A 17,797-nucleotide genomic window follows, 5' to 3' on the forward strand; every position below is an offset into this window, starting at 1 on the left:
CGACACCGAACCTGGGAAAGGAGCCAGTTCAAGGTGTTAGGCTGGTCCAACTTGAGACCACATGCTGCGAGCCCGTTCAAGAACTCGAAGGTCATTTCATGGGCAAGGCGGCTCGACGCATCCAAAGGCGACCCAAGCATGAACTGGCCATCCTGTGCGAAGTTGCGCGAGCGCAGTTCACTACTGCTCTGAGTCCCGAAATTCCCAAAGCCCGTAGAGGGCGTGACAGCATAAGAACTGGAGCGCTCAGCAGTGACATCACTGGTATAGTAGACCAAGCCACAACGTGAGACTTCATCGGCCTGGTCCCAAGCATCACCAATTCCCTTCAGGTCGTCCATTTCGAAGGTGGAACCATGGTCGATACTGAATGGTGCAAACCCAGAATGGAGATCCTTGCCATTGAACATCACAAACACGATCCAGACGTCGAGCTCACGGCAGTAGAGACCAGGACGACCCAGCAGGAATGGGCCAGGGTCTGCACCTGTAAAAGTATACACATCAGCCTCAGATTCAGAGATATAAGGTGTAGAGCATACCTGGTGGCAACCGAAAGAGAAGGATAAAGAGCGTGATCATGGCGATATGATCAAGCCAATCCACGTGCCACTTCCCCTGTACCTCTCCGATACTCTTGATCATGTCGCCTCCAGACATTGAAGACGAAACATTCAATTGCAGAGATGTCGAACCTGGATCCATCCCACCGAGGGAAAAGAGGTTGTTGATCCAGGCATGGAAGTCATTGATCTCCATATCCTGCTTAGACAGAGACCACGACACGACTTGGCGGAACAGATAGTTGATGATTTCGAAGATTTCACGGATCTGAGCTCACATCTCCGGAGTGGCTACCTGAATCGCGGGTACCACCCGACCACGCCCCTCGCCTTGCTCAAGAGTGGCACCAAAGCTGAAAGAGCCATCGTACTTGAAAGTGACCACCAGGTTCATCTTCTTCCCCTTTGTCGCCCGCTGATTGAGCTTCAGAAACGCATACGCCCAGAGCGGCATGACTTCGGCCTCGGTGGCAGTGGCGGGACGGCCCATGATGAGGATGAACAAACGTTTGCATTTTGCTGTGATGGTCGCGATTTCCGGATGGTACTGCAGGGATTGGAGTGTCTCGCAGGAACCGGCAAACATAATCTTGCGTGGGTCGCCATCGAGGAACCAGACATGAGGAACTCCAGGGATCATCTGCACCATGCCAGGGATCGGACGGGAGGTGATTTTCTTTGTTTGCTGGTCGTAGTCTGCATTGACGTTCGGCGGTGTGACAATGTGAAGGTTGTGGCTCTTCTCCCTCATCGTGGCGTCGAGGAGCATGCTCTTGTCCTGGACGTAGCAGCGATGACGCGCGAACCTGTTATCCTCCCGAAGAATCCATTCGTGGGAGTCAGGATACGTAGACCCTCGTGGTGGCTGAGTTGCTGCTGGAGGGATGAGACGTGCAGGAAGCTCGGGTCCATGGAACTTGGCAGCCTCGGGGAATATGAATCTGTCCAGGTCGGGCCACACGGCGTTCACACCATGTTTTGGCATGCCAAACGGAAGTTTGACGTCGTCTGTGCTCAGAGTGTGAGACTCAAGTGGAATTGCAGTCACAGAGAGTAGTGACGTACAGTCATTGGTAGGAAGAGCATTGAAACCGAATTGTTCGAGGCCGATCCCAGCCTCCTCAGTCTTCGTTTCCTGAGAGTCAAGGATGACCCCTGGTAGCGAGATGAGTGGTGTACAGAGAGCTTTGATGAAGGAGCGTACCATTAACCTGATTCCGGCTAATATGTTTCTGAGTGTCGTCCCTTCCCATATCTCTGATTGACCCGAAGTTGGCTGTGGAAGAATATAAGGATTCAGATATTCTGTGCTGTCCAAGTGCGAGCTTACCGGGAGCAGCGTAGTCCCCCACTTTTATTGGTCCAGCCACGTTTGGTGGCTCTGTCACCGGGGCTGAGCGATTGCGGAAAGAGTCAGTATTTCAATGGCATATGTATTATACGGACATACCGGGACGCTCATGATGAACGTGCTGTGAGGGCCCCGCACCTGGTGTTTCGTCAAGATCTAAAGGAAAGAGTTTGGTTCAAACGATTCGCACTGGCAGGGACGAGGGAGGGGCCTTTACGGATAGATAGTTGGTTAAGGTGGAGGGAAGACATGCTTCGCCGAATAGTGTTGAATGGTGCCAATTCTTGCAAGTCAGTGTTTGGCGATGCACTCATTGAGTCCTGGGGGTCAGCTGATCGTGTACAGGTATGAGCTGGACATCAACCGAGAAATTATGGATTGCGCACCTCCAGGTGCCTGAGTGCCGCTGTGCTCATCGAATTCTGCAGCACTGCTGGTATCCTGAGAAAGGTAGAGGTGCAATTGGTACGTGTGTGTTAGGAAATGGGAGTACACATTATTAGCGATTCAGATAAACCGAATAAAAACTTCACCCACCATATTGTCCAAATCTCTCCAAGTGGTATCGTCATGTGCCTCACCAGTACACATATTAGTATCCTCCTGGCGTGTAGAATATTAGTCTTGTGGTCCCGATAATCATGCCGTGAGCAACCTACAGTTTGGTATGTCTTGCTGGAATGATTAGGTCGCTCTGGCCCGTGCTGTACAATCAAAGGAGCAGCATGAATGAAATAATAAACCGGAAGGGGGAGGGGGCAGGGTCCGGCTGGGGCTTAAACGCGAACTGATCGGCAAGCACCGGAGGCCTTCCTAAAGCGGTCTCCGGCGCTTCTTCGTCGTTCGTTCTCACCAAATGATGTCCAGGACGCGTTTTCCTTCGTTGACCGCCATCAGCGTGCCCTTCGCCCCCTAGTTGCCTGCAGTCTACGCTTTATATCCTCAGGTACCCCGGCCCATACACTCCAAATTTTTGCTAGCAGTGATCTCTTAAGTTCGCTTCACCATGCTGGGAAAGAGCAAAAAGAAAAAGGTGGGAAGTGGGGCAAGTTTGAAGGTACTTTATATCTATTTCTCCTGAATTAAGATTTCCTGCTTCCGCTTGACTGACGATAATCATGCAGAAACCCAAACCAACGACTTCATCTCATGCTAATCCCGACGATACACCTAGAAGCCCTCGAAAGCCGCGCCAGAACTACCGACAGTTGAACGATATGCGTGCTCCGAATCGTTCACCGGAGGAGATCGCTGTCGACCACGCACAGCATCAGCACCACTCAAAACTCTGCCAAGAAGAAAAGGAACAAATCATACCGTACAAGGCGCAAACCGACTCCCCTGTCTAATCCTCGCTGCATACTTGAAGAACAAGAACGGTATCGGCGCAAGTACGAGGGCGATCCCGGCGATGAGTGTAGACACCCAATTTATACCGAGCTAAGTACGAAACAGACGGTTCGGTTAAGAACTGGTGAGTGGTGAAGAAGAGCTGGGAGGGTGGCGGAACGCACTTTGTGATACATCTCAACAGTGAAGAGTGGTTGAGGAGGGCGCCGAGGGAGGCACCGATTGCGAGGCTGAGGAAGATGAGGCCGGTTTGGGAGATGGAGAGGTTGTGGCGTTCGATGAAGATGATGGGGAATGCTTCGAAGACTGGAATGGTTCAGAAGTAGGTCAGTCACACGAACTGTGAGGACGATTGGTTGATACGCCAGATGAGGGTACGTACGTCCGTGCGCAATGCTGTTGAGTCGTTGTATCTCTTTGTGTTGGATTTTTTGAGTGATGAGGGGTAAAGTGGAGGAGGATTGGGAGTTGTATGATTGGACAGATCGTAGTTTAGGTTTGGAAGATATTTTGTGATGGGAGGGACGCATCTAGTTGAATGTATCAGCGATACGATATACCTCAGCAGTGGTAATAGACGCACCTTAATGCTCAATAGGCTGAGTGAGTTCAATCGCAGGAGGCTAGAAGATAGTAGGTGAGAGAAAGAGATATGAGAAAATAGAGATCGTATCATGATAGCAGCCATCGTGGGATGAAGAGTCGTCATGTGGCACCAGTGTGGCACCTTCCTGGACGTCCAGGAGGTTCAGAGGATAATTTCAAATTGCACCAAAGACGCACGAAAAACAAAAATGAAATCAGATTGCTGCAGTAGTCAACGTCACAACTCATCCTTAGAGTCTGAAGGAATCTCAATAAGATCAGCAGCCCCAACATTCTTGCGTTCTGGATCCTTACGCTCAGCATAACCCAGTAGCTCCTCCACCAATGCAAGCCTTGTGCCACATAAATCGCCCGCCACACGTCCTTTGGGATCCTTCATGTTGAATCGGTATTCCAGAGGCACTCCTTCCGCATCAAGGGAGCCATGGAGAAGATGTTGGATAAATAGGAGGGTGAATATACCGCAATCAAACCCGTTAGCTTGGAAGGGGACCTAATAGGTCTGAGCATTGACGACAAATTCAGAAAAGAGATTCAAAAGTGAACTTACCTCCTGATGAGGCTCAATTGTCCAGAACTTGAACTCGGGAATCCCTAAGCCCAGAGCCTTCATAACCTTCCTCGTAAACATGGACAAAACCTGATCCAGATATTAATGGGCATCTATGTAGGGAAGCGCGATCACGAAACATACCTTTACATACTTCCAATGCACAGTTTTGGTCCTATCATTGATACCCTTATTGGCATTATACGTCGGCTCAAAGCTGTCGTACAAAATGATCGATTTACCAGGGATGTCGATGTGGGCCACAATCCAGTGGTTCTCGCAGTCGTGGATTGGGATAATGAACCTGGTGGGTGCTTGTGCATCTTTCAGGCGCGCTGACAACCTGTCAATCTTGGAGAAGGCAGATAAATCAGTATAGAGAATATATATCCTGAATATATATACGCACACGTCGATCGCCACCCACACGGTACTGGAAAACATGCTCCCATTCAGCCTCTAGCTTGCTGCCCTTCAAGGACTCAACATGAGGCTTCTCAACCAGACGACCTAGACAAACCGTCCAGAAGCCTGTCTTGAAGATAGCGACTCGGTCACTCAGAGGTGGCTGCCATGAACCACAGAAAAAGTTGATGACATCGCCTGTAAGCCAGCCGCCAGGGAGAAGACACCTTAGGGTGAACTCGTCGTGATTCCTCTTGAACATGACATTAGAGCCGACCGTGGTTATTTTCTGATGAACATATCACTCAGCATCATATACCACACTAACGGAGCAACATGATCACCTTCATGAGAGCGTCTTTCACCGAATTGTCTGACGACGGCACCCATTGGCCTTTCGTGAGCCAGGACAGCATTTCTTCCTCAATCAACAGCACCAAGAGCTGCAGAAACTGAAGAAGGGGCTCTACATTGCGCACATTCCACCTGAGCATACCCCGTAGAGACAAAGGTGGGACCCAAAGACCAAGAACACCCGCTAACTCTTTCAATACAGCTTGTCCATGTGAACAAACTGCGGACCAACGGTCGCGCTTTTGCCGTGTCGTGTCGATACATTTCGAATCCCGGAGAGTGGCCTGTATATCGAGACGCCAGAGGTGGAGGAACGTACGGCTGTCAACCTGAAATTTCTCATACATCTCTGCCACTCCATCTTTCCCTAAATCCATCCTGAACTCTCTGAGTTTATCCTTGAGTTCCAGAAGTATAGGATAGACACGGGGTGGTATGCAAGTGCCGGCAGGAAGGCCTATTATTGAGGTCGAACAGATACTTGGATGCGGAGGAGCGAGAGGTGGCGGAGGCGAAGGTTCATGGGGCGGGGGAACAGGTGGAGGTGAAGGTTCGCGGGCTGGAGAAATAGGCGGAGGTGAAAGTACTCGGGTTGGAGGGTTAGGGAGAGGGGGAGAAGGGGACTCGAGTTTGTTGTTGCGAGCGAGCTTGGCTTTCTCTTTGACTTTGGCGGCACGAGTATCATCCTTGTGCGCACGAGTTACAATTTGTGATGCATCCAAGTTTCTGAAAAGATCGCGTTTTGATGCACGAAGCCTATAGGTTAAGCAAATAGTATCAGTAGTATTTAGAGCAAAATATTATCACGGCGCACCTTGCAGCACATAGATTCTTTCGATCCTTTTGCGCACGGGTCAGTGTCATCGCTAGACGCAGAAAAGCAGCTTCATTAGATAGCCAGATATAACAAACGATAGCAGGACAAAGCCTCACCAAGACTGAATAGAGAGTAGCAGAACAGCAAGAGCAGACTTGGTCAAGACCGAAGGCACAGGACGACGGAGGTAGACGAGAAGCGATGGAGTTGGGCGAGATCAACGAACGCGAGTAGGCGTCGAAGTGTAAGCGGAGAGTCAAAAGTGCCGCAAACTCGGATGCTCGGCAGAATGGATTCAATTCGTTTCCAAATTTGGGAACGAATTGCATCCATGAATATTTCGACGATTTTGAAGGCGGCCGCGCGCCGGTGAAAGCCGGCGGAGTTTGAATTTCGTCGCTTTCGCTCGTCGAACGCGTTGTGTTGCTGCTCACATCAACGCGCACTCAACGGCTCGTCTACGCCGCCGCCGTCTCGCCTCAACCACACGACGAACTCGACAAGAACCCCGGATACGAGTATGGAAGAGGTAGAGAGCGGTACGAAGAGGCGAGAGGGAATGGGCTTCAGGTGCGTGCCACAACCCTGACGTCCCTTCGTGTACTGACCTGTTCTCACTTCCCTTCCCTCCACTTCCCTTCCCTTCCACCTCCTCCTGTTCACGAAACCACGCGTATCAACGACCGCTAGGCTTCAACGTCAAGACCCCGCGTCTCTCCCGCCCTCTCGACATGCCCCCCTTCAAGCGCGTCGTCCTGGGCAGCCCTATCGACTTCCACCGCCTAGGCTATCCCCGTCGCGCACCCAGCCTAGCTCCCCCATTCCATCCACACCCTCCCGCCACACAGCACCCTCATCCTCTCCGACCCAATCCACGATCTGTCGCACCCCCACACCGCGCCACGACGAACTCGCTCCGAAACTCAGATGGAAGGATGAGAGAGGTAGAGAGGGGTAGGAAGAGGAAATCAGCTAGGTTGAAGGGCAAATAGGTACGTGGAACAACCGTACCATTCTTTTGTGTACTGACTTGTATGCATTTGCCGCCTCTCACTTTCCCTCCCTCCACTTCCCTTCCCTTCCCTTCCGTCTCCTCACTTTCATGAAATTCGCTCGGAGAGTACTCCGCGCTCGCTTCCATCGCCGACGTGCTCCCAATCTCGTCCTTGGTCGATGTTGTTCTATCGTGGAATCACGATGCAGCATGAGGTGGAGCGTGATTCCCAGAACAGGTCCAACTATGCGATGTGTGCGGTGAACCCGAGTAGGATTTCGAAGACGTTCAACGATGCGGCGTTGATGGAGGTTGTAGATTCGATTTCGCATAAGATGGGGTGTTTGATCGAGATTGTTTGCTTTAACGTTGAGGTGCGTGTTTTCTTTCCACTATCCCTCTTCCCAGTATCGAGGCACCCTTCTACCCCTGCTACCTCTAAGCCAGCGTCATGCCGTTCCGAACAGGCTGGCGCAGCAGGCTCTCAAGCAGGGCAACCACAAGGTCGGCCATCCATCCATCCTCGCTGATCGTTGTCGTGCACTCGTGGCTGATTCGAAATATATCTAAATCGTCGAAAAAGCGTATCAGCAGACGAAAAACTTCGACCGGCTATCGTTCTTGTACCTCACAACGGGCAACACCGGCAAGCTGTCGAAAATGAAGAAGATTGCGGGCGCGCGGGGAGACCCGATGTCGAGATTCCATAACGCGCTGTTCGCGGGGGATGTCGCTGGACGGATCGTGATCCTGCGCGAGGTCGGAATGTGTAAGTTATAGCCTCACATCCCCACATTTACTTTTTTTCTGCTTTTTCATTATTGTTAACTTAACTTACGACCTGAACACGTTCAGACCCCCTCGCCTATCTGACGGCGAAAACGAACGGGATGGAGGAACTGGCGATCAAGATCCTCAAAGACGCCGGTCTGACGGTCCCACATCCTCCCTTCCACGAGACCACGCGTACTCACCACACGTATCGGCGAACGCTAGGCTTCAACGTTAAGGATTGCGTTACTCCTGCGCTCTCAACCTGTTGTTAGACCTTATGGGTATGTGCTTGCGATAACCCACCTTTCGTGGTATCAATATTGATGCACTCCCGAGTATCTTGAGCGGACATTCACACATGTTGTACGACTTTGTACCTTATACTGATACTGTGTTTCTTTTTCGATTGGAGGAGCTGATCTCTTTCCTTGTTCAATGTTCAGTCTTGCTTACTAGCATATATCCGCACCCATTCCATAGGGCTCCGTCGCATAAGTACATATGTAGTTCTTTGGAGTCCTGTAATTCAGTTCGGCAGTTTACCAGTTCCGCCCTGTTCGTAAGGCCTGAAACTGCCCAAAACACGTCAAAACTGACTTGACTGGTTTGCTGATGAAGTGTCAGCTGTATGTGAGGAGACTGACAGAGAGGGAGTCAAGGTTCGCTCAAGGCAGTCTGGATGCTGGCCACAAAATCCGCCAGTGCCACAGAGGGTGCTTTTTCTCGTGGCCGAACACCCTCGGCCACGAGAAAAAGCACCCTCTGTGGCACCTGGCTGAAGCATGGGCCACACACTCTTTCCCCACACTTCCTCGTACTACCACTCATGTCAAATCACCCTCTTGTGCAAAAGTAAGTTGAACATACTGACATTAATTGTATTTCGATGCATTCTGTAGGTACCCAGAACAAAATCACGGAAGCCGATACTGTCTACCGTGCCTCTTGGCCAGGCGTTTGTATTTACACAATCCATGCTCTACAATGAATCCGTTGAGACAGCCGGAGAGATGAGGGACATTATACTGAGAAGAAAGATACATGCAGAGAGACTGAAAAGCCAGCGATACATTCTTCTTCGATGCCCGTGCACGAATCAACTTTAGACGGACCATGCCATCTCGGGCTCCCTTGGCTACATCTGCAACAATATCTCCTAATTCCTGAGATGACGGTTCATGCAGCACACCCGCATAAACCAAATCTACACAGAGTAGATAACCGATCAACTTGCCGACTGTCGGATACATCATCAACCCTCCCTCTCCTCTTGCAAAGACGAGATGGTGCCACACGTTGTTGAACGACGGTTGCTCTGAGCCCTGTAGCATCTCCAGCAGAGACGCGCTGGCTTCCCAGAGCTGCGCAGCATTCTGGGGTCCACGATGAACACCATTGCCGTAAACCGTAGTCTTGCAGTAGTAGGATGCGGGTTTTGATGGGTCGTAAAACTGGAGCCAGGCAGCCATATCCGCAAAGTATCCCGGGTGGTCGTACAGAGCTGGCGCACCGAATGTGATGGCTCGGAAGAGAAGTGCACTGAAGAGCCCACCCCTGGTCAGAATACGACTTGCGACAAAGGGGCCGTCTGGTCCATTGATGTGTAAACGAGAAGGCGCATGCTCTCGCCATGCGAGGTATCGGTCTCGATCTTGGTCGATTGCTTGCTCAAGCTTGGATGTTGTCAGATAGCGAGAGTTGGTGAGACGAGAAGAGTCGATAACGAAGTCGAGGAATAGTTTGCGTGATGTGGCAAGTGATGTGGATATAGAACAGCGAGTTCTTGGTCTTCGGGCAGTCCTGTAATGTCCCATACTACGAAGAAAAGTGAGGTAACAATGAGTTTGTTTCCTGAATGTGAACAATGTAAATCGATATGGCCCACCTGTTCAAACCGTGTTAATAAGGGGCACAGGTTGAGGACTAGCAGAATAAAGTATTGACAAGGTGCTGCATAGAAAGGAATTAACAAAAGGATGTATGTGAAGATAAGTGCATCATACCCGTGTTGTGGTCGTTGGCCACAAGAACGTGTGGGTCAGTCAGCAGTGCCACCTGAGCACGTCGGGATTTTCCGGACTGACCTCGTAAATCCAACCCCATCTCCCTCACGTCCTCTTTCTGATCCCCACAATCGTGAATCTTAGCCTCCAAATCACAGACGAACAAGGTGACGCCTGGGTGGCCTCCGAATCACTATACAAACCGAACCGCATCTGCCACCTCTCCGAACACATCCGCTGGTGCTGGGTCGCCCTCGCGCTCTTCTCCCTTGTCATCTAAGCGACGAAAGGAATCGACATGAACTCGACCCACCAGGACATCCTTACCATCGGCGTGCTTGGAGTCACAATCGCCTTCGACATCGAGATCCTCATCCGCATCGCCATGCATTTCCCGGACTGGCGGGCGTTCTTTGCCAAGGGCCAGAATTGGCTCGACCTCATGCTCGCGCTAGGCAGTAGTGTGAATCAGATTCCGGTGGTGAGGGATTCGGAGGTGTATCCGTGGTTGACGATCTTTTAGTTGATGAGGTTTTATCCGGTGATATCGAAGATACGGAGGATGAAGCCCTTATTGGTGCGTTCGTCTTGTCGTCTCACTCCTGTGAGCCCTCTGCTGAGAGCTGCGTGTGTGCGTGTGTGCGTGTGTGGATATATAGCTCTCCGTGTTCGGAGACATGTACGGTCTCGCGAACATGACGCTCTTCCTCCTCCTCGTGAACTTCCTCGCCGCCCTCGCCGCGCTCCAGCTCCTCCAGGGCGACCTCACCGCGGACGATAACATGACCTTCAGACAGATCTACACGTCCTTCCTCGCGGTGTATCAGATCTCCTCGTCTGACAATTGGATGGCGGTGTTGTACAATTCGGCGGACACGGAGTCGGGGCTCGGACAGACGGCGATCATCTGTTTTTTTTCGGCTTGGTTTTTCTTCGCGATTTGTACGTGTCACCTTCCTTCTCCTCGAACCGTTCTGAGGACAATTACGTCGCTCTTCGCACGAAACCACAGTTATCGTCATCGACGGGAACTTCAACATCGCCGAAGAATCGAAACGAGTCCGACAGACGGACGATTACTCGGCGACCCACCAGCCGCAGAGAGTCAAGGCGACCTGGGTCAGGAAGCTCAATCCCTATCAGCGGTTGAGTCCGTCTCCGAAGGCGATTGTCGTGGAGAGTCTGCCGTCGAACTTGGCGTTGCCAATGTAGAAGGCGTTGGTGCAGGATTATGGACTGCCGGGGATGGAGAGGATGAGTAGTGTGAGTTTGGGCTTTTCTATCCAATTCGTCGTTAGGTGGTGAGAATTAATTTGGATCGTTATCAGAAACGCAAGGTGGACGGGAAGAGGAGCGGTTCGGAACACGTAACGAGCAAGTCGTTGAGCGTGCTGCAGCAGTTGTTCATTGGCGCTACGTGTGTCATCGCTGATACATGATGGGGGAGCTCCAAAGAGCTGCTCGCCTCGTTTGGTCACAATGTCGCTGCCGCAGAGGAGATGAATGACGCGCTTCATGATCGCAGGGCCCAAACGGCGGATCTCGTCCGGGACCATCCATCCTACGCCAAGATGTTCTGGGTGTTTTCGCAGAATGACGCTTTCCGTCGCTAGTGCCAGTCCGTCGGCAGACCCGCAGACGGCGAATGGATATTCGGACGGCCGACGTCCGCCACGGCACACACCATCCTCCTGACCGTCATCGGTGGCAGCGTCGTCGAAAGCATCACGACCCCGATCTTCCGCCGCAATTTCTACAACCTATACAGACACAACCGCGGCTCATGGTTCAATCTCTCAGAGGCCGTATCAGGGCTCATGCTCGCCATCGAGCTCATCATCAATATCATCGCCGGCGGCTTCCTCTTCACCCCGAACGCGTACGTCTGTAGTATCTGGAATGTGCTCGATTTCGCCATCATGGCATGCATAGTCGTCAACGTCACAACGCGCCTCATCTTCATCCGTGGGCTCAGTCGGTTCACGAGGGCGTTTAAGGTGCTCCGCGCACTGAGGCTCATCACGCTCGTCGAGAAGATGCAGGCAACGTTCGAGTCGCTCGTCCTTTCCGGCGCGTCTCGTATCTTTGACGCAGCCATGCTGGCTATCGTGTATATGATCCCTTACGCCGTTTGGGGGCTCAATATCTTCGCCGGCCTCATGAACGAATGCAACGATTCGAACAGCACCGGCATCTCGGATTGTATCTACGGGTACGAGAACGACGTCGTTGGCGGACACGACAATCTGGCCTTTACGTTCCTGGTGCCCCTGTTTGAAGCCCATATGTTTGTATTTACATGGTCTTTGCGCTATAATGAATCCGTGACACCGTCCAAGAAATTATGGATTGGAAACTGGAAGAGATATACTTGCAGAGAGATTGAAAAGCGGGCAATGCATTCTTCCCCAATGCCTGTGAACAAAATCAACTTTAGATGGACCATGCCATCTCTGGCCCCTTTTAATACTTACACCCGTACCGACATCTCGACTGAGGGATGCCCATCACTACTGGGACAATGTGCTTTCCTGAAACGGAACACATCTGATTGATATCCGCATCAGTGGCACTGGAGATATAGACATTGGGTTACCAGGTAAGTCCAGCCCCATATCACGTACCTTCTCTTGATCCCCAACCACCACCATGAACGCGACCAACATTGAGAGGACAGTTCTTGCTGTCGAGCCGCGGTATGCCTTCAATGCTACCTTTTCTTGGGAAGCACACCACTCATGCCATGCACAAGGACCCTCACCCTCATGGATCTAAATGAGGATGCACTACGTCTTGTCATAGCAAATCTCGACAAGAAGTCAAGCGCCCGTCTCGCTCAGACCTGTTGCTCCATGTCTGAAGAGGCGCTTAACGGACTCTGGGCCACTGTCGAGTGGTCCGATGTCTTGTGCATGGCTCGTTCCCTTGTAGTTGTGGAGGAAGTTGCCAATGCGTCTTCTTGGGGACAGACAGGTCAGGGAGGATGGGGGGTTCCGGGGAATGTGACACCTACCAATACTGATAGAGTTGATCCTGTGGTGCGTAAAACACCTGATCTTCTTCTATGTAAATTACAATTTAACCCTCCCTCAGGAGCTCTCTGCATACCTACGAATCACTTTCTACACCTTGCGAGTTCGTCATCTCTTCGATGATCTTCAAGGCCGTGATCATGGCCAGCTCTCCAGAAGACTGATACGTACCTCACATGGGGCCCGACCGCTCTTCGCCGACCTGGTCTCTTTCAACGGTGATCTGAATAGCGAGGTCTTCCAGCTGAACGTCTTTGGCAAAGGCATCAAGAGGCTCGCTCTTCGAGTCGATACACCCGGGCATAGTATCACGCGTGGTGCCTTTCTTACCCACTTTTCACGGTCATACCCCGCCTTGAACAACGTCACACTCACTGCAACCTCGAGTCCCGACAATCTCTCATTCTTCCTCGATGTTGTTGTGCCATTCATTCATGAGCAACACAGTCTAAAATCTCTGACTCTTCCCGCACACGTCTTGTGCCATGAGTTTTTGGAGACACTTGGGCGCAAAACAACCTCCCTCACTTCCCTTCATGCATCATTCTTCCAGAACGAGATTGACCCATCGAGTACCAGCTCATTCGACTCATTTCCTTGGCCTGCGGAATTTACTGCACCCATCAGTGTGTCCAGCGGCATCACTTCGCTATCAGTTGCATCGTCATGTGACGCACTTGCAAGATTTCTACAGACGCAGCCGGAAATCCCATCCTCGCTCACCGACCTCTCCTTCCGATACATCCACGATGCCGACTCTCGTAGAGCGTCCATTCGTCACCTGTCTGGAGTCATCAGCACCGAGTGCACCTCATTGCACTCTCTTGTGCTGAACTTACATGCAAACACGGCGCAGATATTGCCGTACCATAGCCATAACCACCCAGCGCTCACCTGGGATCTTTTACAACCGATATCGAGTGCGCGATCGCTCACGAGGCTCACCATATACGATACATATACCATGGAGCTTGATGATCAGGAGGTTCTTTCCATCGCACATGCCCTTCCAAATATTGAGATCTTGTATCTCAATCCGAATCCGTCCAGTATTGGAGGTAGTCGCCCCAGCTTGCAGTCAGTGGAACACTGTGTTGCCCACCTCCCCCACCTTCTCGAACTCGGCTTGTGCCTGCGAATCGACAATGACATCCGTATAAAGCCTGTCATAGCAGACGACTGGTTTGCGCGCCGGCAACGGTGTTCCCTCAAGATCGTCCATCTCGGCTTCACGCAATTTCCATCTCAGGACATATTTACGGTCACTCGGCAAAGCTGTCGATTCTTAACGAAATGTCTCCCGATGTTTACTCAAATCCGCGTAGGATTGCTGGAGGATGACACTTGGCCCATTCCGGCTCCTGTTTGGAATCCTATATCTCTGAATCACCATAACTGGGTCGAGATCTGGGCTCCGCTTATCTTGGACTTGCGAATGTCATTCGAGGAAGGAACAGCATATGGGGCTCAGAGGGTTGAGGCAGTTTCGGAAATTATGGTTGATGCTGGTAGCGATGATGGGAAGATGGGGAGGGTACGAGGGGATAATGATCATGAGGGATTGGAGGGGCAAGATGATAGTACTGGCGATGATCATAGTGTCATAGACAAGGGCTGTATTTTCTGCTGATAGAGAAGGCTGTGTATCTTCATTGTATTCGTGAGCGCTTTGGTGCCGCAGTGGCTCATGGACTTTGGGACTGTTTTTGGTGTTCTTGGTCATGTAGATATCTTGAGCTGGGCGATTTGACTGTCGAGCAGAGCAGTAAGATCCAATACAGTGAAAACCAACGACTCTCTTCTTGAATGGTCTAGATTGCGCCACTGGGCCACAGATGCACGAGAAGTGGCGCAAATCACATGACAATTCAAGGCTTCTTCCATCCGAGGCCAATCGGACTTCCGAGCTACTTCTGACTGACTTCCGCCTTGACCTCCCTCCGACAGTGCGACCTCCCTCTGACCGTGCTCCGGTGCGGGATGACAATGTGGATTGGCTGCTCTACTCTGATAACCAAGACCTGAACTGTGTCCTTTTAACGACTTCATGTTGAAATGGGCCCGCATAAAACTCTGGCCATGTTATTCCTCACTTTCATGCGATCCTGTTGCAGGGTGTGTGATCTGTTGCAAGTGTTCCGTTCGAACTGACGAGCAGAGATCTCCGTCAACGTCACTCCCGCCTGTCTGGAGTATCCTCTTTGGGCAGTAGCTCGGGAGCATATAAGGACCCAACCGTCGAAGGAAGAGCTGCTGACGAGCTCTCTCCGCCCCCTTTACTTCAGTCATGAAGACCCCTCCTCGTGAAGCCGTAAAGTCCAATAGAGGCGTCAAACAATGCCGTTAGCTCTATTTCATGTTCACTCTTTGTGTGAGCTTTCCGCACGCATCTAACTCCTGGTCATTCACAGTCACACCGCCCGCGACGCCTGCCGACGTGCTGCTTGTAACTGAGGGCTCGACTAGCGCACTAGCGGGTCATCTTAATGTGCGTATATCAACATGCACATATTTTCTGCGATCTCATTGACCACGCAGCGTAACGAGGTCTTGCGCGATGAGAGTCCAGAGTCAGAGTCGATCACTGAGATCTCTTCGGATGGAGCCATGCCGTACACAAAAGTATGTACCGCCCTTATCTAGCTCATTTATCCAGATGTCCCATCATTAATGCTTCATCTATGTGCGCTGAAGGGTGCTTCGGTGTCTGAAGCGTTATGGGCGGTTGTGACAGGGAAACTTGAGACCGCTTTTGCAGGGGATAAGGCTTTTCAGGAGGCCTGCGCGCATATCTCAGTATTGCCTCGTAATATTTTAGATCAGGCCAGTGATGACATTGTGTCAAAAGTCATGAGCCAACTCAGGTGGGCTCTGCAGTTCGCCCAAGATATAACACCCGCGCCCGAGATCTACCAAGATAGTGTCCGATTCACCGCACAGGAGAAGGGCAAACAGCGTGCAGAGGTGTGTCACACATTCGTCAATTTTTGGCTCATATTGATGGATCATTTGCTCTTGTTCAGGTATCTGGTCCCAGCACTTCTCAGACTCCTGGTCTCGGGAACGCGACTTCTGGTGGCTCGTCGGTCCTTGCACCATTCCCGCTTTTTCCAGGATGGGACTCTTTCGACTCAGAAGATGAAGGATCCAATTCAGATGTAGGTGGTGACCGTTACAGACCTATAGATGTTGACGGCGAGGCTGGCGGGAGTCGTGTGGATGCTCTGGATGAGGCTAAGGATGAGGATGATATGGACATTGACGATGAAGAGGCCACAAAGACAAAAGTGGACTTGGTTGAGTCCGAGTCTCATGAGCGTATATCTGCGGTATACGCTGCTGTGTGGGGCATTGAATCGGCTAAGGCAAGTGTTGTTGCCAACTCTGATTTCGCCACATTCATGCATGACATTTTAACATGCTGCCGATGTAGATTATGGCGGGCGTGGACGTCAATCCGGAGCCCCTCAAAGCGCCGAAGGAAGGGAGGAAGAACAGAACGAACATGGAGGCCACGGGTGAAAACAGGACGGCTAATATGAAGAAGGATAATGTGGTCTCCGTAAGCATCTTGTTCCTGGGTTTCTCTTGCATCGACTAACAGCGGGTGACTACACAGGACGATCCCCCTATCAGAAATAAACGCAAAGCTCAAGCGGGTCCAAGTAATACTTCTCAGGTAAGACTCCTTGATATATGCATATTGACTCTTGGTGACCTTCCCACATTTAGTCCTCCACCAACAAGAAAGCGAAGGGCCCTGTGACGCCCAAGAAAAAAAAGTAAGTGTCGATCATACGGGATCCTTTCAATCCGTATTGGAAGTTTTGAGTTAACATGCCTTTTGTACTGGCGCAGGGGCCACTCTTTAACTGGTTGATCCAGTAGTCTCTACGAGCCACATTTGGCGGGCATATCACTCTGCTTGTTCACATTTGCTTTGTTTCAGCTTGCACCGTTTCCGAGGACTTGTCTGTCCCTAATTCGACTCTAAGCCCTTCTCGTCTGTGTCTGTCCTGATTTGTCTTTCTTGTCGGTCTGGGCCCTACCATACAAAACCCAGCTTGCTCACGTAGTTTGATCACTTTCATATCATTTTGCTATGGGGTAGCGTATCCGAATCCTCGAGCTCTCCGTGCGTTAGCCTCCGATCTTGACCCTTCATCCTGCTTCGTCTCTTCCGTTTTCTATATTTTATGATTGGCAGCACTTTCCGTTCTTGTCGCTACGGTTATGAGATTATTTGTGGTTTCAATGTCAAGCAAGATGCCATGTACAGTCGTCTAAACCGCTTTCCAATGCTGCCTTGTGGCGCAAGCGCATGAATCCAATTTCATACTCCGACCTGTGGCGAACGACGGTGCACGCTCAAACACTGATCAACCAGCTGCTGCTTCCACTACCTAGTCTTGAATAACTGTCTCGTCACTTTGCAAAGGTATTTTGCATGTTGATAGTCTCCTTCGATCTTGCGCATTGGGGTCCTAAGCGGATTGCCCTGAGAACGTTGTGCTGATCTACATTCCTTACTAGATCCTCAGTCCGCCACAATGATCTTGGTCCCTGCCAGTGCCAAAACCCTCTGTGATACCATTCGGAACTCCATTGGCGAGCCCCCGGAAGAACCTGCTAAATGCATTCAGTGGTTCGCAGCGCTCCTCATCGTGACCGGCCGCAACCAAAGACATCCCCGAGCAGTGCCAGACGCGGCCGTAGCCAACATCATATCATGCATTCTCCCGCCAGCCACTCCTATAAATTCTGCAACTACGACTTCAATCCCGCCTCTGCCATCAGCTGAAAGAGTGCAATTGCTTCTCGATTGGCGCAAGGGCGAGCGTGCGGTGGGAGTGGCGGGCCTCGCACAGATCTTTGCACCGGTATCAGGACAACTCCCGAGCCGCCGGGAGAAGGACATAGTGTATGTGATGGGCATTAGTGGGGATCGAGAGGAGATAGTGAGACATTTGACCGAGGCCATGGAACGCCCCACATGCA

The 17,797-nt window shown here is 51.3% G+C and overlaps 3 protein-coding genes across 3 annotated transcripts; 2 read left to right on the forward strand and 1 right to left on the reverse strand.

The window, feature by feature from the left end:
• Window positions 1–7,193: 7,193 nt before the first annotated feature.
• On the forward strand, window positions 7,194–7,364 carry STEHIDRAFT_28907 (uncharacterized protein; the record flags this gene model as incomplete). Its single annotated transcript, XM_007311647.1, has 1 exon — window positions 7,194–7,364. A coding segment is annotated over one exon (171 nt), but the record flags the coding sequence as incomplete, so codon positions are not given.
• Window positions 7,365–8,678: 1,314 nt separating this feature from the next.
• Window positions 8,679–9,578, reverse strand: STEHIDRAFT_163955 (uncharacterized protein; the record flags this gene model as incomplete). The annotated part of the gene is made up of 1 exon (XM_007311684.1): window positions 8,679–9,578. One exon carries the CDS (start codon window positions 9,576–9,578, stop codon window positions 8,679–8,681), a length of 900 nt encoding a protein of 299 aa, XP_007311746.1.
• A 487-nt stretch (window positions 9,579–10,065) lies between these two features.
• STEHIDRAFT_163956 (uncharacterized protein) lies at window positions 10,066–16,585 on the forward strand (the record flags this gene model as incomplete). The annotated part of the gene is made up of 17 exons (XM_007311685.1): window positions 10,066–10,230; window positions 10,291–10,344; window positions 10,427–10,709; window positions 10,780–10,886; window positions 10,980–11,030; window positions 11,096–11,184; window positions 11,215–11,311; window positions 11,381–12,054; window positions 12,520–12,805; window positions 12,861–14,415; window positions 15,211–15,287; window positions 15,338–15,421; window positions 15,494–15,763; window positions 15,823–16,128; window positions 16,233–16,361; window positions 16,419–16,478; window positions 16,532–16,585. The coding sequence occupies 17 exons, from the start codon at window positions 10,066–10,068 to the stop codon at window positions 16,583–16,585; spliced, it is 4,341 nt and encodes a 1,446-aa protein (XP_007311747.1).
• Between the last annotated feature and the right edge of the window lie 1,212 nt (window positions 16,586–17,797).

Source organism: Stereum hirsutum, assembly GCF_000264905.1.
Source record: "Stereum hirsutum FP-91666 SS1 unplaced genomic scaffold STEHIscaffold_30, whole genome shotgun sequence".
Lineage (NCBI taxonomy): Eukaryota > Fungi > Basidiomycota > Agaricomycetes > Russulales > Stereaceae > Stereum > Stereum hirsutum.